This window comes from Dacryopinax primogenitus, assembly GCF_000292625.1.
Source record: "Dacryopinax primogenitus strain DJM-731 SS1 chromosome Unknown DACRYscaffold_4, whole genome shotgun sequence".
In the NCBI taxonomy this organism is placed as follows: domain Eukaryota; kingdom Fungi; phylum Basidiomycota; class Dacrymycetes; order Dacrymycetales; family Dacrymycetaceae; genus Dacryopinax; species Dacryopinax primogenitus.
The window spans coordinates 1,090,713-1,115,848 of NW_024467201.1; the positions used below are offsets into that span (position 1 = coordinate 1,090,713).

The 25,136-nt window shown below is 54.0% G+C and overlaps 11 protein-coding genes across 11 annotated transcripts; 7 read left to right on the plus strand and 4 right to left on the minus strand.

The window, feature by feature from the left end:
• Positions 1–489: 489 nt before the first annotated feature.
• DACRYDRAFT_114691 (uncharacterized protein) lies at positions 490–5,189 on the plus strand (the record flags this gene model as incomplete). The annotated part of the gene is made up of 10 exons (XM_040769861.1): positions 490–2,914; positions 3,055–3,185; positions 3,237–3,417; positions 3,474–3,554; positions 3,601–3,662; positions 3,712–4,059; positions 4,110–4,181; positions 4,231–4,424; positions 4,474–4,672; positions 4,726–5,189. 10 exons carry the CDS (start codon positions 490–492, stop codon positions 4,972–4,974), a joined length of 3,942 nt encoding a protein of 1,313 aa, XP_040631240.1. The 3' UTR covers positions 4,975–5,189.
• Positions 5,190–5,396: 207 nt separating this feature from the next.
• Positions 5,397–6,815, plus strand: DACRYDRAFT_20909 (uncharacterized protein). Its single transcript, XM_040772137.1, has 8 exons — positions 5,397–5,625; positions 5,682–5,937; positions 5,989–6,055; positions 6,107–6,160; positions 6,218–6,327; positions 6,380–6,514; positions 6,563–6,649; positions 6,697–6,815. The coding sequence occupies exons 1-8, from the start codon at positions 5,431–5,433 to the stop codon at positions 6,729–6,731; spliced, it is 939 nt and encodes a 312-aa protein (XP_040631241.1). The 5' UTR covers positions 5,397–5,430; the 3' UTR covers positions 6,732–6,815.
• Positions 6,789–7,774, minus strand: DACRYDRAFT_20910 (F1F0 ATP synthase subunit C). The gene is made up of 6 exons (XM_040772138.1): positions 7,685–7,774; positions 7,521–7,632; positions 7,389–7,466; positions 7,300–7,336; positions 6,980–7,249; positions 6,789–6,925 (listed from the first exon to the last, which is right to left on the minus strand). Exons 1-6 carry the CDS (start codon positions 7,758–7,760, stop codon positions 6,872–6,874), a joined length of 627 nt encoding a protein of 208 aa, XP_040631242.1. The 5' UTR covers positions 7,761–7,774; the 3' UTR covers positions 6,789–6,871.
• Positions 7,775–8,307: 533 nt separating this feature from the next.
• DACRYDRAFT_105411 (NADP-binding protein) lies at positions 8,308–9,163 on the plus strand (the record flags this gene model as incomplete). Its single annotated transcript, XM_040768087.1, has 3 exons — positions 8,308–8,581; positions 8,630–9,099; positions 9,149–9,163. 3 exons carry the CDS (start codon positions 8,308–8,310, stop codon positions 9,161–9,163), a joined length of 759 nt encoding a protein of 252 aa, XP_040631243.1.
• A 230-nt stretch (positions 9,164–9,393) lies between these two features.
• Positions 9,394–10,449, minus strand: DACRYDRAFT_20911 (uncharacterized protein). The gene is made up of 2 exons (XM_040772139.1): positions 10,231–10,449; positions 9,394–10,181 (listed from the first exon to the last, which is right to left on the minus strand). The coding sequence occupies exons 1-2, from the start codon at positions 10,438–10,440 to the stop codon at positions 9,423–9,425; spliced, it is 969 nt and encodes a 322-aa protein (XP_040631244.1). The 5' UTR covers positions 10,441–10,449; the 3' UTR covers positions 9,394–9,422.
• Positions 10,450–10,957: 508 nt separating this feature from the next.
• Positions 10,958–12,121, plus strand: DACRYDRAFT_76774 (uncharacterized protein; the record flags this gene model as incomplete). Its single annotated transcript, XM_040776226.1, has 2 exons — positions 10,958–11,185; positions 11,230–12,121. 2 exons carry the CDS (start codon positions 10,958–10,960, stop codon positions 11,770–11,772), a joined length of 771 nt encoding a protein of 256 aa, XP_040631245.1. The 3' UTR covers positions 11,773–12,121.
• Positions 12,122–12,926: 805 nt separating this feature from the next.
• DACRYDRAFT_48550 (MFS general substrate transporter) lies at positions 12,927–15,051 on the plus strand (the record flags this gene model as incomplete). Its single annotated transcript, XM_040774845.1, has 3 exons — positions 12,927–14,055; positions 14,109–14,601; positions 14,652–15,051. 3 exons carry the CDS (start codon positions 12,927–12,929, stop codon positions 15,049–15,051), a joined length of 2,022 nt encoding a protein of 673 aa, XP_040631246.1.
• A 924-nt stretch (positions 15,052–15,975) lies between these two features.
• On the minus strand, positions 15,976–17,805 carry DACRYDRAFT_114697 (uncharacterized protein; the record flags this gene model as incomplete). Its single annotated transcript, XM_040769862.1, has 2 exons — positions 15,976–17,541; positions 17,593–17,805. 2 exons carry the CDS (start codon positions 17,803–17,805, stop codon positions 15,976–15,978), a joined length of 1,779 nt encoding a protein of 592 aa, XP_040631247.1.
• Positions 17,806–18,050: 245 nt separating this feature from the next.
• Positions 18,051–19,121, plus strand: DACRYDRAFT_39045 (Phosphotyrosyl phosphatase activator; the record flags this gene model as incomplete). The annotated part of the gene is made up of 2 exons (XM_040774455.1): positions 18,051–18,693; positions 18,901–19,121. Coding segments are annotated over 2 exons (864 nt in total), but the record flags the coding sequence as incomplete, so codon positions are not given.
• A 2,703-nt stretch (positions 19,122–21,824) lies between these two features.
• Positions 21,825–23,805, minus strand: DACRYDRAFT_20913 (Josephin-domain-containing protein). Its single transcript, XM_040772140.1, has 8 exons — positions 23,721–23,805; positions 23,628–23,667; positions 23,568–23,579; positions 23,502–23,512; positions 23,343–23,448; positions 23,190–23,292; positions 22,974–23,134; positions 21,825–22,922 (listed from the first exon to the last, which is right to left on the minus strand). Exons 1-8 carry the CDS (start codon positions 23,754–23,756, stop codon positions 21,853–21,855), a joined length of 1,539 nt encoding a protein of 512 aa, XP_040631249.1. The 5' UTR covers positions 23,757–23,805; the 3' UTR covers positions 21,825–21,852.
• A 382-nt stretch (positions 23,806–24,187) lies between these two features.
• DACRYDRAFT_43955 (uncharacterized protein) lies at positions 24,188–25,104 on the plus strand (the record flags this gene model as incomplete). The annotated part of the gene is made up of 5 exons (XM_040774549.1): positions 24,188–24,274; positions 24,323–24,464; positions 24,541–24,808; positions 24,860–24,946; positions 24,996–25,104. Coding segments are annotated over 5 exons (693 nt in total), but the record flags the coding sequence as incomplete, so codon positions are not given.
• Positions 25,105–25,136: the final 32 nt, after the last annotated feature.

The following is a 25,136-nucleotide window of genomic DNA, read 5'->3' on the forward strand; positions in this document are numbered from 1 at the left end:
AGGAATCGCGGGAGGCATCTGCCCACTAGGACGCGACTTTGATGTGGAGGAGTGAAAGGGAGCTGGAGGAACAGACAATATCAGTGGCGACCCTAGCCTTTCGGTTGGACGCGTCGTGGAACAGAGTCCCACGTGTTTTCACGTGACGCACAATTCTGAGGGCCCATCAATCAAGTCTGTGTCGCCGTGACTTCGCCCCGAACTGCGCATGTTCATCGGTCAGGTGCCAAGGTGGCCGACGACATACTGTAGTATTCCGACGCAAAGGTTTCTTGTTTGAATACTAAGAACACTCGGGCCGATTGTCCGACCGAAATGACGCCGAACTCTCTGGGGCACGTGTTGACGGTGCGGCATAAATAGACCATTCAGGAGAATGGGGAACGACCCATTTAGATTGAGTCCAGTGTTGAGACGAAGTATGTATTAACATCACCTCTTTCCATATGATCTCACTATTCTAACTACATAAACTACTAGAGCGAGAATATGGAACAGTACAAGTTGCGGGACCTCTCTCCCGTTGCCGACCCTGCCGCTGTGGTGCAGGGTGATCATTGGAGGTTCACTATCTTGACAGAAGGTGTTCTGCGGTATGAATACGCTCCCGATGGGGTGTTCGAAGACCGCGCATCCACCTTCGCCGTTCGACGCAAGCTCCCGGTACCCAAATTCCGCGTCATCGGCAAGGGTGAGAACAGTGACCTCGAGATCCTCAGCTCACGCTTCCACCTCGTATACGACAAGCTCCCCTTTTCCTCCTCTGGCTTGGCCGTCTACGTCCGTGGTGCCAACCTCAACCGGCATAGCTTCTGGAGATATGGAGTGGAGCCCCGCGCGAGCATGACGCTGTTCGGAACGGCGCGGACGTTGGACTTGGTGGATGGGCGGTGCGAACTCGGTCCAGGCGTTTGTAGCCGGGATGGATGGGCAGTTATCGACGACAGCAAGAGCATGCTCTTTGAGCCTGATGGCTGGGTCAGTGGACGCAAGGAGGGAGAGCGCGTGGATGGGTATGTGTTTGCTTATGGAACCGACTATAAGGAGGCGGTGAAGGCGCTGTATGCCATTTCCGGAGATACGCCGCTCCTCCCTCGTTGGGCGCTTGGAAACTGGTGGAGCCGATACTACCCGTACAGTGCTGAGCAATACCTCTCCCTCATGGACAAGTTCAAATCCGAAGGAATTCCTCTGAGCGTTGGGGTAATCGATATGGACTGGCACCTTGTGAAACACCCACGAGTGACGCATGCCGGGTGGACAGGATACACGTGGGATCCCGACCTGTTTCCTGATCCCGATGCCTTCCTCAAGAAGCTGCATGATCGCAATATAAAGGTGACGCTGAATATTCACCCCCACGAGGGCATACATGCGTTTGAAGACGCATATGAGGCAGTTGCGAAGGCACTTGGAAGGGATCCCAGCACAGGCGACCCTATTCCATTCGATATCGTCAACAAAGACTTCCTCAATGTTTACTTCAGCGTGCTTCATCGCCAGCTGGAGAAGCAAGGCGTTGACTTTTGGTGGATTGACTGGCAGTCGGGAGAGCACACGAAGATTCCTGGTGTCGACCCACTTTGGATGCTGAACCACTTCCATTTCCTCGACTCGGGCCGCGATGGCCAACGTCCGTTCACCTTTTCTCGCTACGCCGGCCCAGGTAGCCATCGCTATCCGATCGGATTCTCTGGCGACACACACATCAGCTGGGCATCACTTGAATTCCAGCCCGAGTTCACACTCACTGCCAGTAACATCGGCTACGGCTGGTGGTCACATGATATTGGCGGCCATCTACGCGGCACGAAGGATGACGAACTAACCGCGCGCTGGGTTCAACTTGGCGTATGGAGCCCAATACTGAGGCTACACAGCACCCACAACCTGTTTATGACTAAAGAGCCCTGGGCATACGGGATCGAGGCGCGGACGGTGATGGAGGAACAACTTCGGTTCAGGCATAGGTTGATGCCCTACCTGCATTCGATGAATTACCGTGCGGCGAAAGAGCAGGAGCCTCTTGTACAGCCAACCTATTGGAAGTACCCCACCAGGGACGAAGCTTACCGCAATCGCAACCAGTTCTTCTTCGGCTCCGAGCTGGTTGTGGCCCCAATCACCACCCCGAGAGACAAGGCAACGCGGTATGGTGCCGTGCGCACTTTCATCCCGGAGGGGAGGCATATCGATATATTTACGGGCACCGTATACGATGGAAATCGCGAGCTCGTTCTGTACCGCCCGCTCGAGCGTTACCCTGTTCTTGCACGGAAGGGTGCTATTATTCCGCTCGATGCGGCGATTGTGCCCGAGAACGGATGCATCCTCCCCAGTTCATTTGAGGTCATGATTGTCGTTGGTGCTGATGGACAATTCGACATCATGGAGGATGATGGGAAGGGTTCCAACCTCGACGCTGTGAAGTGGGCGAAGACGAGCATCACGTATTCCCAGGAGAAGGGAATCATCCGGATTGCACCAGTTACGGTCGCAAATGTCTCCGGCTTACCGGCGACGCGCAACTGGAAGTTCCATCTCCTTGGTGTCTCACCACTGAAGAATATCAAAGCAACCGTCGGAGGATCCGTGAGAGAGATATCGATAGAAGCGGTTGCGACCGGTTCTGTGGTACAAGTTGGTGACGTCGCGGTGGATACGGAGATAGTCCTCGAGCTGGGTCGCAAGCCCCAGTTGGACGTTCTTGACCCAGCACTCCGGGTATGGAAAGTTCTAGATGAAGCCCAGATCAAGTTCGAGGATAAGATTGCCGCGTGGAAAGTCATGCAGTCGAGCGGATCGAGGCTTGCGAAAGCGGGTGGTTTGAGTGCACTCGGCTTGGAGAACACGGTGCTGCAGGCGTGTCTCGAACAACTTTTGGCGGACTCTAGAGAGTCTTTTAACATTAAAGGTATGTCTAGACTTGTAGTGTAGCTCGTTACAAGAGGAAATCCAGTCCCATTGTCCCCAAATTTAGTGATTCTCGTGCACGTGACGAAAAGAAATCAGACCCTGTCTTGAAATTTGGGCGCATTTCTCGCTCAGAAGCAGGCGCAAAAACAAAAAGGATGGACTTTCTCAATTGGTTCACATCGGCTGGTGGTACATTCGACAGCAGCGCTATTGGGATTGAAGACCTTCCTGAGACGGGTCGCGGTGCTGTCGCGTTGCGGGACATCTACGTGCGTTCGCCCATCCTCACTTTTGCATGCCCTCTAACACCAGGACAACAGGAAGGCGAGAAACTCTTCACCATCCCGCGTTCCCTTCTTTTATCTACGCGCACATCTAGTCTACCATTTCTACTAGGGGAAGAAGATTGGAATGCATTAGGAGATGGCTGGGCCGGGCTGATACTCTGTATGATGTGGGAAGAAGCTAGAGCAGAAGAGAGCCCATGGCGGGGATACTTAGGTGCGAGTGTCATTCGGTAATCTGCTTCTCCATGAGGCTAATGTACATACTGAAAGAGTCTATGCCGACGGAATTCAGCACGCTGATGTTTTGGACTGATGAAGAGCTGGGGTTGCTAAAGGGAAGCCTCGTGCTGGGTACGCCTTCTTCTCCCAGTCTTGACTACGCTCTTACCTAGTGTAGACAAAATTGGCAGGGCTGGTGCCGAGAAAGATTATAACGAGAAGGTGTTGCCTCTTTTACAAGTGAGTTGAGTGTGCCCCCACTCAAGTTCCTGCTGAGGTAGTTGGTCAGAAACGCACGGATCTTTTCGCCCCGTCTCTGTTCCAAACCCGTTACACGCTCCAGAACTACCACATCCAAGGATCTCGTATCCTTTCCCGTTCATTCACTGTCTCCCCTTGGTCCGGCGCTGTACCGGAGAACGACGAAGATGAAGCGCCGGAGCTTGTTGATACCTCCATGGCATCGGCTGGGGATGAGTTGATGGGCGAGGTGAACGTACTAGGAGATGACTCTGAGGGAAACATTGATATGGGGGATATGGACGAGGACGAGGAGGATGAGGAAAGAGAAAAGACTGAGGACGTTGCTATGGTGCCTATGGCAGATATGTTGAATGCGAGGTGTGGATGCAATAACGTGAGTTATGAGTGTGTAGTACATGCTGGAAACTGGACATCGAATCGCAGGCAAAACTTTTCTACACGAGGGATGACCTGCAGATGATGGCCACCAAACCAATAGCCAAAGGAGAGCAGATCGTGCGCAGTTTAAGTTCTTTCCATGGGTTCATATGCTTACTAGACAAAGTGGAACACTTACGGGGACCCGCCAAATTCCGATTTACTAAGGCGATATGGCTATGTTGATGCCCTTACCTTGCCGGATGGCGTGGGAAGCCCATCAGACGTCGTCGAGATCAATGCCGATACGGTTGTTGAAGCGGCAAAAGTCCAGTCATATCAAGACAGAATTGACTGGTGGTTGGAGGAGGGCGGCGATGAGTACGCACATCTGAGTCCAGACTGATTTACTCACTAAGATGGCATGCAGCGCATTTGTCCTCGATGTTACGTATAGCGTGCCAGACGAGATGCTTTCGTTAGTCAGGCTGCTTCTGTTGAACCAGGAGGACTGGGAGAAAGCACAATCAAAAGGAAAGCCTCCAAAGCCAAAGTTGGATGAAAAGAGTTATGAAGTTCTCCTTGTGGTCCTTCAGAAACGTCTGGCAATGTATCCGATTTCATTAACGGTATGTCGACTTTCTTCACCAATGCGCTGCATGAATTAAACTTGCAACAACAGGAACAAGAAGGTATGTTAAGGTCGTCTAATGAGCTTAACGAAAAACGCAGAAATGCGTTGATCGTCACGACCGGGGAGCAACGCATCCTGCACAAGACGCTCGAGAAACTCGAGTCACTGAACCAACGATCATCAGGCACCAATGGAGATGGACGAAAGCGCAAAGGAGACAAGGAGGAGAGTCAAAGGGGGACGAAGAAGGCAAGGCGGACGCACTTTATTATTGATAAGAAGCTCTCCAGGGTCTGATGGAGTGACACGTTCATGACGACACAAAAGGTTGGTGTGGCGGTGTATGGCGCGTATGCTGCGCCCTTGGCGAAGTAGGCAACGCGTAGCTCCGACCTACCGACCTACCCCACACCTCTGATAAATAACTACAACTTACTCTCTCCCATCATCTGCCCTTACCTGACTTTGTGAACGACCCCAAATTATTAGTATCATGACTGAGAAGATATCTGAACCGACCGATCAATCTGGTAAAGTCCAATGTTGTTCATCTTGCTTCTGACATCCTCACTGGTCCACCCCACAGTGTCCCCAGCTCCTGTTGAGGCGGCCTCCTCGTCAAACGCACCGACGAGTGCGCAAGCCTCGGATGAGACATTTGAGAAGTTGGGAGCTACCGAGACGGCCGATGTGATGAAGATTGAGCCGCAGAGCGCGCCCGATTCCGCACCTGCGCCTGCTCCCGCCCAGACAATGACTGCAGCCTCAGAGGAGCCAGCCGACCCACGGATCGCACCACTTCAGGCCATGTTTCCCGACTTTGACCAAACTGTACTTTCCAGTGTCCTCAACGCGTGTGATGGCAATCCGGATCAGGCGATCGAGACGCTTCTTGGGATGAGCGACCCGAGCTACGTGCCTCAGGAGACTGCACAGTCCCGTAATCAGGCACGTATATGCGTATCACAATCGTATGAGAATAGGTGACTGATAAATGCCTACAGACTGAGCTAGACGAGCAACTTGCTCAACGCCTTATGCTTGAGGAAGAGGAGAACGCGGCCCGCTCCGGTCGTGCGATCCCTGGTGGGCAAAGTCAGATCCACGTCCCATATCTCCCACGTCAAAATGCGCCGCGTCGCGGAAATCCTCCTCAAGACGGCGAATATCGCACTTCTGGTACAGGCCAAGGTCAAGGAGGGACTTGGGGAGGCGTGGATACCGCGCACATCCAGGATCAGTTCAACAAGTTCGCCGAGAGTGAGCCTTTCCGCATGGTTAGCAGCAGTAGCAGCTCATGCGGATGAACAGGCGGGAAGAAGACATTCAGCAGCCTCTTCTCGAAGATTAAGCAGAAGGTGCAGGAATTCGATAAGCCGTCCGTTCATCCCGCCTTACTGGTCCAGTCCTGAGCTCACGTTTCCAACAGGACTGACGAGTCGGACCCCACGAATCGGCCAGTGAATGCGTCGGAGTGGAATCAGTGGGCTGAACTCACCGCGACACCTGCGCCCGGTCCTAAAGGTGCTTCTTTTCCTAGGTCTGCTGCGCGTGGCGCTGTAAATTCGGAAGCCGACGATTTTACTTTGCGCTCTGCAGCTCCTCAAGGTTCAAAGCCGCAGGGATACACCGTAGGAAAGGGGCCATTCCGTATGCACCTCTTCCGCAAAGTTAGAAGGTGACTGATACAACTGATTTACAGAGCCGCCTGCCGGACCACCGCCAAAACCAGCTGCAACTCGTGGAGGGCTTACAATCCGTGAGCCCTCTAACGACTCGTCTCATCCCGCAATCGGTTCAAGCAGCAGCGCGCCACCTCCGGCGCAGGTTGATGTTTGTGAGTACTATCATGACGAGGCTTATAATATTCGCTGACGTCCCGAAGCCGGTAAGATCAACTTGCTGCCGAAGAGGCCCGTGGCCCTTGGCGCCGGATCGAACACGGCCGCCCGGAAGGAAGACGAGGATGATTGTATGTTCGGGTTTGTCTGTTCCCTCAGACCGCTAATCTCCGTGCAGTGGAATATGTCGAGAACCCCTTTGAGGACCGGTAAAGTATTGTACAACTGAAACGTGTTCTCCAGCGTGTATTTAGAGACCCGTTCTCTCCAGTAATGATGAGCTTGGTTAATTATATTGCTGCATTCTGTACAGGTTATAAAAGAAGGCGTTCACGCAAAGGAGTGTAGGTGGCTCATAACGGAACAGCAGCTTTTTCCATTGCAGTGAAGCTGTTCGCCTTGCTAGCCTGCGGCACAGTCAATCTTTTGATTCTGAAAGACACAATAGCATGTGGACACACCATCAGCAGCCCAACGATCAGCCCAAATAAGCCCATGATGCTTCCAAACACCTCAACAATCAAGATCTTGACGAAGAGCGTCGGATCTGCGGCATCTGCAAGAGCAGCGTTTGAGCCGGTAATACCAACGCTAATGCCGCACAGGAGGTTGCAAACCCCGACGGTGAGTCCACCCCAAAAAAGCGCAAAGCCCGTATAGTAGTTTGAAGGGGTGCGAAGGTCGGATTCAGGTATGTAGGCAAATTTGGAGGAGAAAATGATCGCCATGATCTGCCAATAACAGTCAGGAGAGGCGCAGGGTCAAGGCCGGAGGAACATACCACTCCGTAGATCGCCACAACTTCACAGAAGATGATGCTGTCACCAGCATTAATGTATTGGTTCAGGACGATTGAAAACTTGGACGAACCTGATCAGATTCTTCGTTCTTATCCTTGGCGTTCGCACACCACCTCCGAGAATACTTGCTCCAGTAATGAATATCCCCCTGTCCGATCGCAATGAGAAAAGCGCCTTAGGCCTTCGAAGGAAAGAGACGGACCATCCTGCGCCTAGCACACTTAGTCCAATACACAGTCCAACACCAACCATGGACCACATGTATGGACTACTCTCTTCTAGGAAATGGCCGATATTGAACCATTCTCCCTGACCTGGGATCTCTCGTAAGCGGGTAGCTCCGCACAACGAAAGGGATGTGCGCACCGGCGAACAGGAGATAGAGTGTTATGAGCACTATGATGAAAACAGCAAGGTAGGATGTGTAGGTTACTACACCCATTTTGAAAAGAATGACGGAATGACAGTTAGTGCGGAGGACGCGACTCGAGCTCGAGGTGAACGACAGGACAAATGCTTCCGAAATGATGCTTCGTTAGAGAGACTGAATAATCAGCTTCAACCTCGACCACCATGTAGGGAGGTTCCCTGTTATCAAGGCTTCTTTTGCATTGCTCTGATATGCGGTAAGAATACTGCATTTGGGTGCATCTGGCTGGCGATGTCGGAGATGTAATTCTCGCCACGTTCCCATCTTCGTCCTTTGGGCCGGGGCCGCCTTCGCAGTATCTCTTCATACTTGCGGCAAATAGCGGTTCAACAGGCTCTATGCTGGCAGATCCGTTATCCGCGTTACTGTTACTGATACGTTCACGTCATGCTTGAGGCCTGGTTCAATGTTTAGCAGCTCCTGAAGGCCCATTGACGCAATGGTGTTCTTGTCCGAGGTGCTCCGGAGTCTTTGGCTATCTGGCCTATATATACCGTTTGCTGCGTTTGCATGACAGCTCCAGCTCAACTCCATCCTTTGAACTATTTCCACCTCAAGAATGACTGGACTCTCTCTTCAGGATAAGGTAGCTCTCATCACAGGCTCGTCGCGCAACATTGGCAAGGCCATTGCTATTCGTTTGTCCGACGCTGGCGCCAACGTCATTGTCAACTACGTGTCGAACGTGGAGGCTGCTAAAGAGACCGTCGATTTCATTAATGCGCGCGGTGTAGGCAAAGCCATTGCCATTCAGAGCGACGTGAGCTCAGTGGACTCTGCGGGGAAACTGGTCGCCGAGACCGTAGCGGCATTTGGCAAGATCGACATTCTTGGTGAGCATTCTTGTATTTCGCAAAATGTACACAAGCTCATGTTTTTAGTTCTGAATGCGGCGATCATGGGCAATAAGCCCATTGCAAGCGCCGATGAGGCTTACTATGATGCTCACTTCAACATCAATGTCAAAGGACCTTTCTTCACGACTAAGTTCGCTGTCCCACACATGCCACCTGGAGGGCGCGTCATTTTCTTCTCCACACACTTGACCGTCCAATCAGTCATCACGCCGAACTACGTCGTGTATGCCGCTACGAAGGCCGCGGTGGAGCAATTCTCCCGCGTACTATCGAAAGATCTCGGAACGAAGGGAATCACGGTCAACACCGTGTCACCTGGACCAACTGCGACAAGCCTGTTCTTCGAAGGCAAGAGCGAGGAACTGATCAAGAAATTCGAAGCGTTCTCCCCATTCAATAGACTGGGACAGCCGGAGGATATCGCCGGCTCGGTGCTCTTCCTCGCGGGGCCCGACGCCGCTTGGGTATCCGGCGTGAACTTGAGGGTATGCGGGGTACGTACGTTCTGGAGATTTGCAGAGCTATTCCTTATGAGATGCACAGGCTGCGACTGTATAAGTCGATGTCGGGCTGCGCTCGTACCCACAGGCAGCAGTGATCCATTGTGACATCCGATGATATATATGCATGTCTGGATAATGGTTCCACGAAGCTGCTAAATATCATTACAAAGAGATTGTTAACTTTGATACATCTATAAGAATACAAATAAACAATCGGACAATGTGAGAATTCCACCACATTCTTCGAAGTGAATGGATCCATGTGGGGTAACATTCTTGGTCGGGATCGGGTAAAAGGTGTCGTGAATTGCTGGTTATGGGCGTGGTCTACCGTGCTTGGCTCCTGTAGGCGGGCCTTTTCGCTTTTTGAACAGACTGGCAGTCGACGGAGGTTCTGGTTCTGGCACGGGAACCGTTTGCGTTTCTTCCTCTTCCTTGCTTTTCTCCTTAATTTCCGCTTTTGGAACTAGAAACCGCTCCTCTTGACGCGAGACTTCGTCTTTGATTCTTTCTCGCTCCGCATTCTCATCCACGGTACTCCAGCTCTTTCCCCACCTTGGTTTCATCGTTCCCTCGTTCACATTTTCCTCCTTGACAGTCGGTTCTTCCTTTTCTGGCGGTGCTACAACGTCTTCCTCCTCCTTTGGCGGTTCCTTGACCTTTATCTTAATGACACCCGGATCATACAGCTCGCCCAGTCCTTCCGCAAGTATTTTCTTCCGCATTTTAGATGCTCTCCCTTCCTCATCTTCTTCATGCGACCATTTTCTCTTGTCATCCGATCCCTCCTTCCCAGCAGCAGCGGCAGCAGCCAAAGCCGCAGGTGTAGGGGTGACAACCTGCCACTCCCCTGCGATACCCGCGTTCTGACGCATTTGCGCCTCTTGCAAAGCACGCTCGACATCCGGATCTGTGTACCCCAAAGACTCGGCAGTACTGTAGTTGGCCCATTTGTTAGTTGACGCTGGGGTCGTGGCGGGCTTGGGCTTGGAGGGGACGGACGAGGGACCAGCGAGGGCGCTTTGTGAACCGCGACCAGCGCTAACGTCTACCGCATAAGCGGCCCCAGCAGCCTATCATTCGCTCAGCTTCAAGTATTAAACCTTGAAATAACAGACGCACCTTTTCTATAGCAGCCATCTCTCTCTTCTCCTCTGCTCTCTCCTTCACCGCTTTCTCCCCTTGCTTGTACAGGCCTTTGATGAACCGTTCTCGGTTGCCCTTATGGCGCAGGCCATTCTCATGATGTTGCCTTGATGGAGCATCGTCTGCTATCCATATGTCGCAATATTGACAGCGGTAGCGTTTGTGAGAGACCCAGAACTCCGACATCACAGAGGCAGGGAGGTGGTGGCAAGAATCAGAGCGCCCTACGTGACTGAAAAACACAGCCGTTGAGCGGGAGCAAAAGGAATCCAAGATCGCAAGCTGTTTTGTCGGCGCCGGCTTGTTCTTTCAACATCATTTCATACTGCTAAAAACAGGTAGCAATAATGCTAAGAGGGCAGCTTAAATGAGAATAAGTTCTGGATTAGTCACTGGGATAAATTACTTCATTAGACAACCCCCAACGACATAGATTTATTACCACAGGCCATACTACACTCTGATAGTCACCATAGCCCCTTCCCATAAAGATTGAGATATCTTGTCGTAACGTACTAGAGGAGTAGTTGATAACACTCCGACAAGGCGGGATGGTAGTGGGCGCTTATTTCTGTTCCGCGCAAGGGTTGTGATCAGTGGCTGAAGATGTGTAACCAAGGCCGGGGAGTTACGACCAAGGGACGATGTTGGGGAAGTGTGAGGAGAGGGTTGGACAGTGCACTCGACTATCCACCCATCTACCATGTCCGCGATCTATCCCCTTCTTCCCCTGCTTCCCTTGCTTCCCCTTGTCACCGGCTACATTCCCGCCGTGCCCACAAACAACACCGCCAGTCTTCCGGTGTTCAACACCACCTCCCTCTCCACATTCACGCTCAAATGGGAGCAACACGGTCATCAGCCGTTGGGAATCTACTCCACTGCTGTTAGTTACCAGCTTCCAGGCAACGGGAGCGCCGGTGTCACACAGGTACGTCCAGTGTCTGATTGAATTCGAGCTCTTGTTGACCGGAGCAGGGCGCATTCGTCCACTTCACAGAGGACGCTGCGGCTGATAGCCTGAACACTACCACACTCTGGATCGCCTTCATATCCTGCGATCATAACGTGACAGGTGCGTCGACGGAAGATATCTTCACGCTCGCGCAAGAGCGAGGGGCTGTCAGCGCCCTCCTATACTCCGCGTACTCCCAATCCTGTCTCCTCAACCCCGCGTACCTTTCGCGAGAGTTCTACAAGCCCATCGACGTCTTTGTCACCACCTCGCAGCAGAGCGTAGAACTCATCGAGTCCCAATTCGAGCAGGTCAATGCCAGTTTTTACTCGTATGACGCGTCGCTGCTTACACAAAACGCACTGTTGGTGAATGAGAGCCTGGCGGATATGGAAACCGATCAAGCCACATACCTCGTCGGCTTGTTTCAGGTCAAAGCTTCGGACAACACAACTTCCCCAAATACCTCTTCCGGCGCAGTGAGAGCGGCAAGCACGCCCGATACGATGATTATGCTCTACGTGACCGCCTGCATCTCTCTCTTGTTGTGGGGTGTAGGCTAGAGTCGGGGCAGGGAGCGGCAGGGTGGGCAGTGCACTGACACTGGTTGACACGGACTGAACTGGATATTCTGTTTGCAACGAGGCCGCAAGTGGCTAGATTCTGCCGGAGATGCTGCTGCTGCCGTTGATACTGAAACTCATCCTGATACCGACGCACGTTTCGGCACATGCCGAGACAACACATACCAAGATCATCATCATCCAACTACGCGAACCATATAACCACGAATATAGAAGTTGATGAAACAGACAAACCTGGACTGGTTTACAATATTGTCAGGTCATTAATAACTCGGCATTCGGCACGCTATCGCCGGCCGGCACGGCATCCCGCCTCGTCAACACAGCCACTGGGGTGGAACGACCTCCACAGCGGGTCGGGGCCGACAGAGGCGTGGTGAACATGTGACCGGAACGATCGCCACTTTGGGACTTATGGGTTGAATTGCAGGGATCGTGGAGAAACTGCGGGTGATACGTCAATGATGGCTTCCTCGGGAGTTGAACGGCCGAATGGTGAGAGTCTGGGCGTTGTTGGAATTTGGGGTAAAATTGACCGTGTGGCTTATCAGGTACTGCCGTCCCTGATTGTCGCCGTGCGTGCCAGGCCCAGTGCCGCCGATATGCAATGCGGCGCTCGGCAGAGGCCGCCCGATAAAAATACACCTTCGCGGGTTCTGAGAGAGTCCAGCAGCGGGCCGGGGAAGATCCGGAAGGTAGCACGGCATGACATATGCATTGATGACCCTTCTCGGCCGGAATCAAAAGGTCCCAGTCCGAAAGGACCGAATTTCTCTGGAGGTCACTGGTTGAGGACTGACATTACGGTGACTCCAGGGGGAGGGTCGACGGTCGGGTCGTGTGGGCGTGTTGCGCCGGCGTTGCCAGCCGATGAGTTCGTCCAACATACTTAAGCACACAGATGCTTCGACGGGCAGGTGCCAGAGTTTCTTCCCTAAAGGCACAGCGAACAACGCACAGTGCGACAGACAGCACAGTGCCTCAATCCCCCCTTCGCTTGTTTCTGCTTGGATAGACTCTGCATAGCCAGGCCGTACTCTACACGGATGGCCCCCGAACCGCCCCCAACGCTCAACAGCGGTTTCCCCATACGTGCTCCGCTTTCTCGGTCAGAGACTCTGGTGGACTCTCCTATGGACAAAGACTTGTCTTCTCGTTTACCGCGTGCCTCTGTCGACAGTGCTTCGAAAGAGGGCGACGAGAACGAGAAAGAACGATTGACGAGGAGTCGCCAAGCTGACTGTACCGGCAAGAGGGAGGCCACCCATGGGCTTTCTGGTTCTGCGGGGGGGCTGGGCCTGCCTTCGGACCCGCATTCCCCCACGCCAGAGGATTGCACTCTTCCCTCTGGGGCCCATTCTCCAACTGTTCAGCCTGGAGACGCCGGTGCGGAGGAAGCGGCGCTTACGCCGGAGGAGGCTCAACGGTGCAAGGATGCCGCCCGAGCAAACGGTGTCCCCGAGCTGCAGGACCAGACGAACCTACTCCCCTTCCGGCAGCTGCTCGTCGTCTTCACCGGTCTGGCAATCGCAATCTTCGTCTCTCTTCTCGACCAGACCATTGTCAGCACGGCCATTCCACAAATCGCGAACGACTTCAACTCAGGACAGCAGGCCGAGTGGGTCGGCACCTCCTACCTTGTTACGAGCACTGTCTTCCAGCCCATCTACGGCAGGGTGAGCGACATCTTCGGGCGGAAATTCGTGCTCCTGTTCACCCTCGCCGTATTCCTCATCGGTTCTATCCTCTGCGCTATTGCGCAGAGCATGATCCAGCTCATCGCCTTCCGTGCCGTGACAGGCATTGGCGGAGGGGGCATCATCACCCTGGTGATGATCATCGTCTCCGACGTCGTGGCCATGAAGGATCGTGGGAAGTACCAGGGCATCATTGGTGGCATCGTCGCATTGGGAAACAGCATCGGTCCCGTCATAGGCGGTACATTTACGACCAAAGCAACCTGGCGTTGGTGTTTCTGGCTCGGCGTCCCTCTGGCAGGTGTAGCGATCGTAGTTGTCATCTTCCTACTCCCGCTGCGTAGGGTGAAAGGGGATATGAAGACCAAATTGAAGCAAGTTGACTACGTGGGCACAGTCCTGTCGCTGATGGGTACTATGGGTATCCTTCTGCCCCTCTCGTGGGGTGGAACCTCCTTCCCTTGGAACTCGGCAGCAGTTATCGCTCCTCTCATTCTCGGGGCCTTCTTCATCGGCTGCTTCGTTATCGTTGAGTGGAAATTTGCTAAAATTCCGAATATTCCACGTGAGTCTATTCGCCACCTAGGCCTCATTATACCAGGCTAACTACTTCCTAAGTCGAGATCTTTCGCAACAAGACTGTCTGCGGCGTGCAAATCGCGACCTTCCTCTCAGGTTGCGCGTTCTACGTCCAGCTCTACTACCTTCCCCAGTACTTCCAAGTGGTCAAAGGCGTCACCTCTCTGCAGTCCGGCACCCAGCTCCTCCCACTAATCGTCGTCCAGACCGTATTCTCCTTTTCCTCAGGTCTGATCGTCTCCCTCTCCGGGAAATACAGGGCGAACATCTACCTGGGTTTCGCCATCTGGTCTGTGGGGCTCGGGCTGCTATCGACGCTGTCTTTGCACTCCACCGAAGCGCAGCAAGTTGGCTACCTGATCTTAACCGGTGTCGGCGCAGGCCAGACATTCCAGACAACGCTCATCGCCGCCCAGGCAGCAGTGCCAAGGAATCAGATGGCCGTCGTTACCGGAACGCGGAACTTTGTCCGCATGCTTGGAGGTACAGTCGCTCTGGCCGTGTGCCAGGCTATCCTGAACAACACTGTCAAGTACGTATTCCCAGCCCAGCCGCATAAGCGCCCTAACCCACCCTGTGCAGAACCGGACTACTCAACGCCGGTTTCGCGCAAGACCTAGTAGACACGATCACCTCCTCTCCTACGACATACACCTCTCTGTCCCTCACCCCAGCCCAGATCCTCATCGTCCAGAATACGTTCTCCAACGGGGTACAAAACGTTTTCCGGTTCTGCTTCCCCTGCGCTGTGGTCGCGTTCTTCGTCTCGGCGCTGATGATCGAGCAGCATTCGCTGAAGCGAGGGGATGAGGAACAGCTTAAGACCAAGGGGAAGGAATGGGCTGCTAAGCACTCGCATAAGAAGGAGGGGGAGCATAGTATGGTCAGTGCGGAGCACCCGAGTGAGGCGAGTACGAGTACGCCTGTGAGTCCCACCGTGGACACGGAGAAATCCCAGCCTACTATCAACGAAAACCGATGACCCCCCCCACTACCCCACCCTATCCGAATCTCGCAGATGTCCCCATCATCTCCTCAACCCCTCTCCCTGCCCCTACACGCCCAAACTCCGAAAACCACCCCGATCGACGACCACTCACGAGGTTCATAGACCACACCGGACGGCTCGTCCGACCCGAAGAATGTTGTATTCATATCCTACCAGCGCAGGAGCGCAGAGGGGGGACGATGTAACGCTACATGTAGTTCCTTCTTCCCTTTCTTCTTCATTTCCGTTTTCAGTTTTCAGTTTCATTTTTCCTTTGACATTTCCCATTCAGTTCCCAACTATCCCCATCCCTGTCCCCATTCTCTACCCCTAACACCGCGGCTGGCTGGACTCCGTCCCCTTCTACTACCCTGGAACACCCTTGCAGTACCACTGGACCCCCTGCTTTGGCCCACGTTTACCCTCTCTCTTCTGACGGTGTAGAGTAGAGGTAGATGATATTACGAATGCATGAATGCATGAATGCGAAATGTGATGAGTGATAAATGGTTGATGATCGGGGTTGCGTGGACTAGAGGATGGGGACGCGTGGGTGTGGAAATGGGCAAGAATGGACAGAGAGACGTATAGGCATGTAGACGTATAGACGTCGAGATGAATCCCGACCTAAAGAGGCAAGAGATGTCGTTATAACATTTGTCCGTGGCATGCAGAAAGCCAACCAAAGGCAAAGGCAAAGCCAAGCCAAAGGCAAACCCCAAGCCACCCAACCCAGGCTAGAGAAGCACAACTTTCGATCTGCAAAAACACCCTCTAGAATACTGTACACTGTCATGTCGTTGTCGCTGCGCTGTCACAGTCACGTTATCATAAGTTAACCTCCTTCCCCTCCCCCCGCTCCCCTTCCTCGGAGCACGCCGTAGCGTAAGTACGGCACAGCGGCGGTCAGAGTCAGAGTCAGGCCAACGGATGCGGGGGGAGGACCATCTCCTCCCCCCCCGCCCCCATCCCCACACTCCCAATCCATTCGTTCCCTACACTCCCAGTCCATTCGTTCCCCCTCCCTCTCTCCCGTTCCCGTTCCCGTTCCCGTTCCCGTCTCCCCTCTCTCTGCTCTCGTCTTCCAAACAGCCTCCCAAGCCTGCCTTCTCTCTCTCTTCTCGGACTCTCGGGAACCGGAAGCTCTAGGTACTCCCCTGCTCCCTCCCCCTCCCCGTCCCCATCCTCAGCCTCCCCCTCCCCTTCAGATCCAGCCCCTCCATCCCGCGCACGCGCATGCCACGGGTCAAAATCCTCCCTACACAGCGGACAGCTCGTAGCGAGCGTCAAAAGCCACGGATCGACACACTCTTGATGAAACGTATGTCTCCCCGCGCAGGGGAGAAGGCGGAGGGAGTCGCCCTCCGTAAAAGGGGAGAGACAGATCGGGCAGGTGGTGTGACCTAGCAAAGGAGCTTCTGGGGTGTTGGAGTTTGGGATTGGGTTTGCGGTGGAGGTTGAGGTTGAGGTTGAGGTTGCGGAGGTTGAGGTTGGGGTTTGGGAGGGAAGCGCGGGGGTGAAAGGAGCGTCCAGCGGACGGGAAGAGCTAGGAGAGACAGACCTCGCAAACTGTAGTGCGGGTGCCAAGTCCGCATCAGCGAGGAAGGACGTATCCAGGGGGGAAGCCACTTCCCCCTCCCCCGTACCAACAAGCTTCCTGTCCGTAGGAGTGCTTCCCCCGCTCCCGCTCGCCCCAACTCCAACTCCCAGTTCCCCTCCCTCCAAGCTCCCCCCCTTAGCAGCAGAGCCCATCTCGACCTCCTCCCCCCTTCCCGCAAACTTGATCACCGGAAAAGTGTCCAATATCGCCCTCGCAAGCCCTGCCGTCCTCGTCTGCGGTGGCAATCCCCCCATGTACCCCGGGTCCGCACGCGGGCCGTACCGCTCTGGATGGCGGATGGCACGGATGGCCCCGGAGAGGATGACGATACAGAAGAGGACAGAGACGCAGCCTGTGATCGCGTAGAGGATTATCATCGCCAGACCTGTATTTGGTGTGCCTCCCCCCCCGCTGCTGCTGCCGCTGCTGGAAGGAGTGTCGGGCGCAGTCGCGTTGCCCGTTGCGTTACTCGCTTGGAGTAGGGCGACGAGGTATGCCGGTTGGTCGAGTGCCATGTCTGCCATGCTTTCGTTTACTAACAGGGCGCTAGCGTTGAGTAGCGCCGCATTATAATAATAGAAACTTGTGTTGACCTGCTCGAACTGGGATTCGATTAGCCCCGCTGTCTTCTGCGATGTGGTGGCGAATACGTCGATAAGCTTGTCGAATTCCGGGGAAAGGTATTCTGAGTTGATGAGGCATGCCTGGGAGTAACTAGAATAGAGTAGAGCGCTAACTGCTCCACGCTCTTGAGCAAGGGTGAAGATGTCGTCTTCCATCGAGGCGTTTGTAGCGTTGTTGTCGCAGGAGATGAAGGCTATCCAGGGAGTGGAGGTTGTGAGGTTGTCAGCTGCGGTGGCTTCTGTGAAATGGACGATTGCGCCCTGTGTGATGTTAGCAGGAGGTGTACGCTAAATGGGAGTTGGGGGACGCACCTGGGTGACACCATCACTCCCGTCACCTGCGAGTTGGTAGCTGACTGCGGTAGAGTAGAGCCCCATAGGTTGATGACCTTGTTGCTGCCACCTGAGTGCGAATGAGGATAGAGATGAAGTGTTGAATACGGGTAAGGAAGTGTCGTTTGTGGGCACTGCGGGGATATAGGCCGTAGTAAGGTGGACGAGGAAGAGGAGTAGGAATATGGACATGATTGACTGCCGACGAGTGACGAGTGAGCAAGGTGAACGGAGAGAGAGAGGCGTGACTTGAGTAGAGGAGTAAGGGACAGGCTTACATAAGGTTTCCGTGACATTTTCGTTTATCAGTGATGTCCCGACCATTCTTGATGACAACGTGGCAATCATCTCATTGTCCATCTCCTGTCACAATGTCCACACCTGCACTCCCCTCACTCCCCTTCATCCCCCTCTCACTCCTCCCTTCACTCCCACTCCCTTCACCCAAAATATCATCAGACACTCTCCTCAACACATGGCACACCACTTCCTCCTACTCCAACCTCCAGATCTACCTCTCCCGTCTCTCATCAGCCTCAACAGGTGTCTCACTCAACTCTGACATACTCGATCATCCATCACCACAAACACAAGCCATCATCGCATTCATCGACCAACTCCACTTAGTCGCAGAACGCGTCCCTCCACTGCCAACACCACAGAGATACGGCAATCTCGCTTTCAGATCATTTGGTCACCAGCTCTCCCTTTCCCTCCCTACGCTGCTACGGGAGTTGTTGCCAGACGCCTACCATCCAGCAGTCCCTTTCCTCGTCCCCCATTTACTCTCCTCATTCGGAAATTTCACACGAATGGACTACGGAACAGGGCACGAACTCTCATTCCTCCTCTTCCTCCTCACACTCTCCCTCCTCCGATACCTCCCTTCCTCAAACCAACAAGACCTCGAATCCTCCCTCCTCATTTTCCCGAGGTATCTCTCCCTCGCTTGGTTTATACAGGACAGGTACCGCCTTGAGCCTGCAGGGTCACACGGCGTTTGGGGACTGGACGACTACCACTTCCTACCGTATTTGTTGGGCGCTGCGGAGCTTGTGGGGTCAGGGACGACACCGGAGTGTATGCTGCAAGTCGCACAGCGGCAGGCGCACCAACCGCACTCGCACTCCCACTCCCACTCCCATCCGCACATGCACCCGCACTCGCACGCAAACTCGTTCTCAAGCTCAAGTTCGAGCGGATCAAGCTCCTCTCCCTCCATGCCTCCTCCCCCAGTCCCCGTCCCATTTCCAAACCCCCCCTCCCCCCAAATCGCCCTCCTCCCAGCCCAACCCCTCCCCCCACCAAACCTCTACACCCTCCTAATTCAGCGTCTCCACACCCTCAAATCCGGTCCCTTCGCCTCCCATTCCCCGCAGCTATATAGTATCACTTCCGTGCCTACGTGGAGTAAGGTCCTGAAGGGGTTGAGGAGGATGTATGAGGTTGAGGTCTTGGGGAAGAGGGTGGTGGTGCAGCATTTGGCATTGGGAGGGGTGCTGGGGTGGGTTGAGGGGGAGGAGAATCAGGAGGGACAGGGTGGAGCGGGTAGGGAGGGAGTAGGAGTGTTGCAGGCTGGGATGGATGGGGATGGGGATGGGGTAGGGGGGGAACAGGGAATGCAGGGGGATACTGTTACGGCCGCACCTTGGTCCCCTAGGGGAAGGAAGACCTTTCCCTTAACATGGGAGTCTTCCCTTAACCAGTCTGCAGGCGAGCGGGAAGGGACCGGAGGCGAGGAGGGGAAGGGGCAGAAGCAGAAGGAGAGGGAAGATGGGGACGGGGAGGAGGGGCAGGGGGATGGGCAGGAGAGGGAAGGGGATGGAGAGGAGGAACCGACTGTGAGGGCTTGGCCGACAGGGGAGGAACTGTTGCCTGCTCCTAAGATAAGTGCGGGGAGGACGGGGAGTGAGTGGGGCAAGTGAGCAACGGGGGGGCATGAGGGAGAGGAGATGGGGGATGAGGGTGGGCGGCTTCGATTTCTGGTGGCTGGGGTATTGACGGCATTGGCACCGAACGACATCGACACCAACACCGGCAAGAGCAACAGCAAGAACAAGCCGTTCAAGCCCCAGCTCCCTAGACTTAGGACAGCTCCCTATTGGGACAGCGACCTGAGCGAGGAAGGCGAAGGATGGGGATCTGTTGCCGGCGTTGCAGAGTCAGTCTTGGCGTGGCTTTGCTACTGGCACTAAGGAAAGCATCAAGCGCCGTTTGCTCGCCTTACAACATGTTATTCCACACTCTTCCACCAGACGAATACGAATGCTCTTATACCGCCCCCAGCTCTACGTGCCCCACCCTCACCCTCATCCTCGCCCTCACCCTCACCCTCCAACCGTACGTTTCTGGCCACCAGCCCCTCCCCTCCCCTGAGCTAGCCGAGCTACCGAACTTGCCGAACTAGGATCGGTCCAACCGAACGTCCCCCCGCTACCTGACTCCTTGCGCCCGGGCCCGGGCCCGTGTCCCGCCTGTGGCTCGCGCGACGGAGGAATGAAGAAATGAAGGTGTAGGAAAAGGGGGTTTGCCTGTTCTCCTGGGATTAGCGGGAGACGGGGGAGGAAGGGGGCGTACATACGCAGATAGCGTTGATCGGGAGGAAGAGCTACCGCTCGACTGTCAGCGTTCTCCTTGTGGCCACTGGATGACGAACCGTTTAAGAGGCCCGGGAACACCGGTGCGCCGCAGGAGAGACCTCATGTGAACCCCAGGCATCCAACGGCCCCGTACTGTACGTGGCGATAGGAATCAGCGCACTGGCAGCAGCAAGCTTGAGAGACGTATATTCCTCAAGGGACATCGTACATCGTGCATCGTCTGCACACCAAGGTTCTCTGGCCAACCCCAGGCTCGATTTACCCATCCATAATAACAATAATACCCAAGCAGGCCCATGAGTGTCTTTAGGATCTGGGGTATTAGGCTGCCAGTGATCAATAGGAAGAGGGAAGGTTACAGCATAAACGACGTGGAAAGTGTGAGCTGGAGCTGGGCCGAGGAGGACAGACTGATGTAGGTGCTTAGGAGTGCCAAGTTCACTGTGCGGCACCGGTCTTACTCTCGCTATTATCGAAGATCCCTCTGGCTCACAGCGGGGACGTCCTTTTAGAAGGGCCAGTACGAGGAGGAGGAGGAGGAGGCCGTCCGAAGAGCCTGCAGAGATGAGTATCCACCTGCATGTGTTTTGTAATAAAGAGAGGGAGATTGGCATCTCATACGTTGAAATGATCCTGTAGCTGAGACAGCTGGATCAGGTTCTGAGACAGGGGGAAGATGAAATGTTTTCACAAACAACTCGGAAGGGATGAGCCGGTGCAAGTAAATGCTGAAAGGCACGACGCTTACTTCGTCTGACAAAGGAAATAGTTATAGAGACTTGTAACGAGCATAAGATATATGGATCAAGATAGAGTATGTTTTGTACCAATGCATGAGAATCTGACAAACTTGAGATCAGCCATGTGACAAGGGCAACAGAGAAATGCCGCACAGTTGGAAAATGAAACCAGGGTACCGGACCGATAGGTAAAGCTTTAGGAAGAGTCTAGCGAAATCTTCAGAAAATCAACGGACGGTGTTTGGCGGGAAGGAATGTCATACCTCCAGACATATGCGATCTATATGGTGAGACTGAGGGCTCGGTGTAATATACCGTGCGCTTACCTCGTCATCGAGGGTCAAAAGAATATCGTAGAAAAGAAAAAAAATGCGGCCAAAACAACTATGGAAAATCACGTAAGATATCAAACGTTGCCAACAGCAGGGTTACTCACAGCGACAGAGAATCGTAGGAACCATATCATATTGACCCATGTTTTCCCACGAGGGCGAGTTGATGTTGTCGTTGTCTAACGGCCGTACTTTGTAGGCCGCATCTGCGAGCCGTCTCGCAAACCAAACGTATTCAGGAGACGAGGTCTCATTGATCTGGCATAAGTATTGTGCCGGTCTTTCTTACCTCGCTAATCCAACAGAATACCAAGAATACTGATGCTTACCTTCCTGCAAACAGTGCCACGGAGTTGACACTCCCTGATTCATCATTGTCTGAAAGTGGGGAGTTAGGCATCTTTCGCTGGCAGTTGGCGCCGTTCTAGCTGCACTGCCAGGAGATACGCCCGTCATTTCAACAACTCAGCATACACAGTTGTGATGTGACATGAGCCGCGCCGCGGTCATCATAGGCCGCCGGAAAACGAAGAGGTTCACGACGTGTCATTCCATATGTATAACACGTTAGGCACCGAATCGTGCTAGACGACGTGCTCTGATCTCTTCCAAGCTTGGCTCCGCACTTTCAGATTGAGGCTGTACGCGCTCGTCTTCTTCGTCTTCATCCTCCGGCACTTCCTCAGTCTCAGTTTCTTGCACAGTAATGGCGCCAGGTGGCGGCGGTGTTGCCGGGGTAGCAATGGCGGGCGTTGGTACGGCCGGAGTGCCAGAACCTGAGGAGCTCGTCCTGACTGGCATGACCTCTTCCGGTATCGTGAGGACGCCGGCCGCCGATGGATCCTCCAGGCTCGCTCGCAGAGCAGCCTGAAGCTCCATGTCTTCATCATCCAAAACTCGGTCCTCAGCGCGTACAGGCTGAACCTGACCATGCGCTCCACGCGCAAATGGTCCAAGGTCGTATGTCTTGTCTGCATCCTCGGCGTCGTCAACATCGTCGCCCTCAAGATATGCATCTCCTTCAGTCCTGCTGGCAGCCAACGCGCGACGCATCGTTTCTTCCTCGTCGTCATCCCCAGCTGTGCGACGGCGCTTAGGAGCACCGTGTTCGCTGCCAGCATTACGTTTCCGGTTAGATGACGGCGCCGCCTCCGGAAGATCCTCTGCCGATGACATGCGGAACTTCTGCAAGGCAGCAGTGCTTCTGGAAACACTTTCAGCGAGCTGTGCATCAGACACATCGGTGTCCATGTCCGGAGCTCTTGATGGTCCAGCCCGAGGTTCAGGCGGGGCTGGCGCGTGTCGTGCAGCAGCCATGTCGAACAGTGAATCCATAGAGGCTGCTTGATAGCCCGACACTTCGGCATATCGATCCTCCGCCGGGCTCCGGTCCGATACGACAGGGTCTGACTTGCCCGTGTCTTGTAATGAGGCAGCTATCGCAGCGGCTAGTTCAACATCATCTTCCGAGGGTATCGGCACGCCGGTGGCCAGACTCTCCATTTGTTGTGCCGTGGGAGCGTGCGATGTGGGTCCGTAAAGAGTGAGCAAATCGGTGGCGATTTCGTCTGCTGGGCATATAGGGATGGCATTAGGCGCCTCAGGATTGAGTGGGCGCACTGCGAAGATAGTGTAGCCTGAACGTTGATCTCAGCAAGGATCATGGTGCGTTGGTACATATAGCTAACCTTCCGTTTCAGCTTGATTGAGGAACATGCCGAGATAAGTGTGACTGAGCCATTGTGCGTCGTGGAAAGAATTGAGGTTGTACCAGTAACCAGGAGGAGGCCCGAAACGGCGAATGATGAACCAATGCTGAGCATGATTAAGCACAAAAGCGAACTGATCTCTGAACATCACTCATTCAACGAATGAAGCATTCGACTAACTGGAAGGGGACGCACTCTGGACGAGAATTAAAAGGCCGCATCTCGGCGCTTCGCCAATTATCGAGTGACAGATTCCATACCTGGAGAGCTTGTTCAAGCACCTGGACAGAAAAGAATCCTGCCGCATACATGAGCTATAGCTACAGTTTTCGGGTGATGTATGCGCACCAGTCTCGTCCACGTTGCTGCTTGCGCGGCCAGAGGCGTCGACCTCGATGTGATGCTCGGCGTGGTCCAGCCCACGACCGATGTTCGCGAGGTCTTCTTCTCCAAACTATGGAAAAAACTGTTGAGAACATGATTGTTGAGCGGCAGCACGTGACTTGCATAATGCCCCTCTATATAGCAAACAATCCGATCAAGATACGATCATTTGCTACCGGCCGTACTTACGAAGGAGAGCGTCTGCGAAGGGTTAGAACGTAGGACTAGAGTCTACGGCATTCTACGCACTGAGGGCATACTGACCACACGTCATCGTGCCAGGTTCTTGCTGGAACGTCATTTTGTGAGCTACATGTGATATACTGGTTGTAGACGCGTTACCTTTTCATGGTAAACGTGAGGAAGCAAGGCATCCATGTCGTTTCAATGGTGACCGGTGTGAATACAGTAGATTTCGCTGCAAGCTGACAGCACGTATAAGTAAATGATGAAGGCTTGTGGTCTAGCACATTCTCAGAGTTGATGGTAAGGAACAAGGATGTGCGGCAGCGGCTTCTCTGAGTGGCATATTGGGCGGCGTTAGTGTGACACGCTACCCTAGCCACCCCCATTTCAGGGAACGCGTCATGCGGTCTGGTTCCGCCTCTCAACGCGCAGCACAGGAGACGTCTCCCCTAGCCAGCCCGCTAAGTACTCTCCAAACCACCATGATTCTCCGGCAATTGGGCATGACATCACTGCTGTTGCCTGCTGCGTTGGCTGAATGGGACTGTATTCTATCGCGAGACCGTACACACTGGGACTTCAACCACTTGAGTCTGCAGACAGTGAGCTACACGCACTGGCATAGCCCACCGACCCAGTCAATTTCCGAGGTCGAAATCGATCTGTGCAAAGCGCTATCGACAAAGGAGGGTGTTGCTGAAGGCGATCAGGTATGGCTGTATGCTGCTTCTGACTGGATGAGGGCTGACATGCTGCAGTGTCCGTCGGGCACAAGAGTGTGCTTGAGAACGACCAACCAGAAGGATGGGGTCCCAGATCGGATAACGCGTGTCGTGCCGATAGCTGGCGACATTTCGACCGACGCATACAAATCCTCGCTGAACGCGGAGTTTACTGGCGGTTCGGACGACAACTCCAGTGAGCACATGCTCACAGATATTTTTAAGAAAAGAAGCTGATTCCAATGTTGGATCAGAACCCCTCGTCCTTACTCTACATGGGCCCGCATACCCACCTGCCCCTCATGATCCGTCCATTCCTCAGAGCCTCGCTATTACTTTCGGTTGTTCCGATTCCGAGCATGCGCCTACGTACTCTAAGTATGACGAAAGCAAAGGCGTGCTGTATCTAGACTGGAGTTCTAAGGCCGGATGCGCGCAGAAGGGAGCAGTTGAGCCTCCTCCGGACGATGTGAATGGTGGACCGCGGAGAGGGTGGAGTGGGGTTGGATGGTTCTTCTTTTTGTAAGCTTCAAATCACCACTTTCCGTTGTAGTTATCTCACCGTATGATCAGATTGTTCATTATCATCATCGGATACTTCGGAGTGGGAGCATATTACAACTATACGCAGTACGGTGCCTCTGGCTGGGATCTCTTACCGTGCGTGCATTCGTCTTCCATGTGAGCCACCATACTGATCGATATACAGTCACCGAGACTTCTGGAGGGACCTTCCTTACCTGCTGCGCGACATTACGAGCCACTTATGTTCGACGATACGACCAGGCGGGAGCCGAGGAGGGTATACCAGTGTTTGATTTACTTATGATTCTTTGGGCTATGATTAGAC

Coding starts and splice junctions, on each gene's coding strand:
- DACRYDRAFT_20909 (XM_040772137.1), top strand. CDS start 5,431: ATGACTGCAGCCTCAGAGGAGCCAGCCGACCCACGGATCGCACCACTT. Junction 5,938..5,988: donor GTTCAACAAGTTCGCCGAGA/GTGAGCCTTTCC, acceptor GCGGATGAACAG/GCGGGAAGAAGACATTCAGC. Junction 6,056..6,106: donor GTGCAGGAATTCGATAAGCC/GTCCGTTCATCC, acceptor CGTTTCCAACAG/GACTGACGAGTCGGACCCCA.
- DACRYDRAFT_20910 (XM_040772138.1), bottom strand. CDS start 7,760: ATGGGTGTAGTAACCTACACATCCTACCTTGCTGTTTTCATCATAGTG. Junction 7,467..7,520: donor AGTGTGCTAGGCGCAGGATG/GTCCGTCTCTTT, acceptor GCGATCGGACAG/GGGGATATTCATTACTGGAG. Junction 7,337..7,388: donor AGAACGAAGAATCTGATCAG/GTTCGTCCAAGT, acceptor TGCTGGTGACAG/CATCATCTTCTGTGAAGTTG.
- DACRYDRAFT_20911 (XM_040772139.1), bottom strand. CDS start 10,440: ATGTCGGAGTTCTGGGTCTCTCACAAACGCTACCGCTGTCAATATTGC. Junction 10,182..10,230: donor AGATGGCTGCTATAGAAAAG/GTGCGTCTGTTA, acceptor AGCGAATGATAG/GCTGCTGGGGCCGCTTATGC.
- DACRYDRAFT_20913 (XM_040772140.1), bottom strand. CDS start 23,756: ATGGATGCCTTGCTTCCTCACGTTTACCATGAAAAG. Junction 23,668..23,720: donor CTCACGTTTACCATGAAAAG/GTAACGCGTCTA, acceptor ATGACGTTCCAG/CAAGAACCTGGCACGATGAC. Junction 22,923..22,973: donor CAATCAAGCTGAAACGGAAG/GTTAGCTATATG, acceptor ATCAACGTTCAG/GCTACACTATCTTCGCAGTG.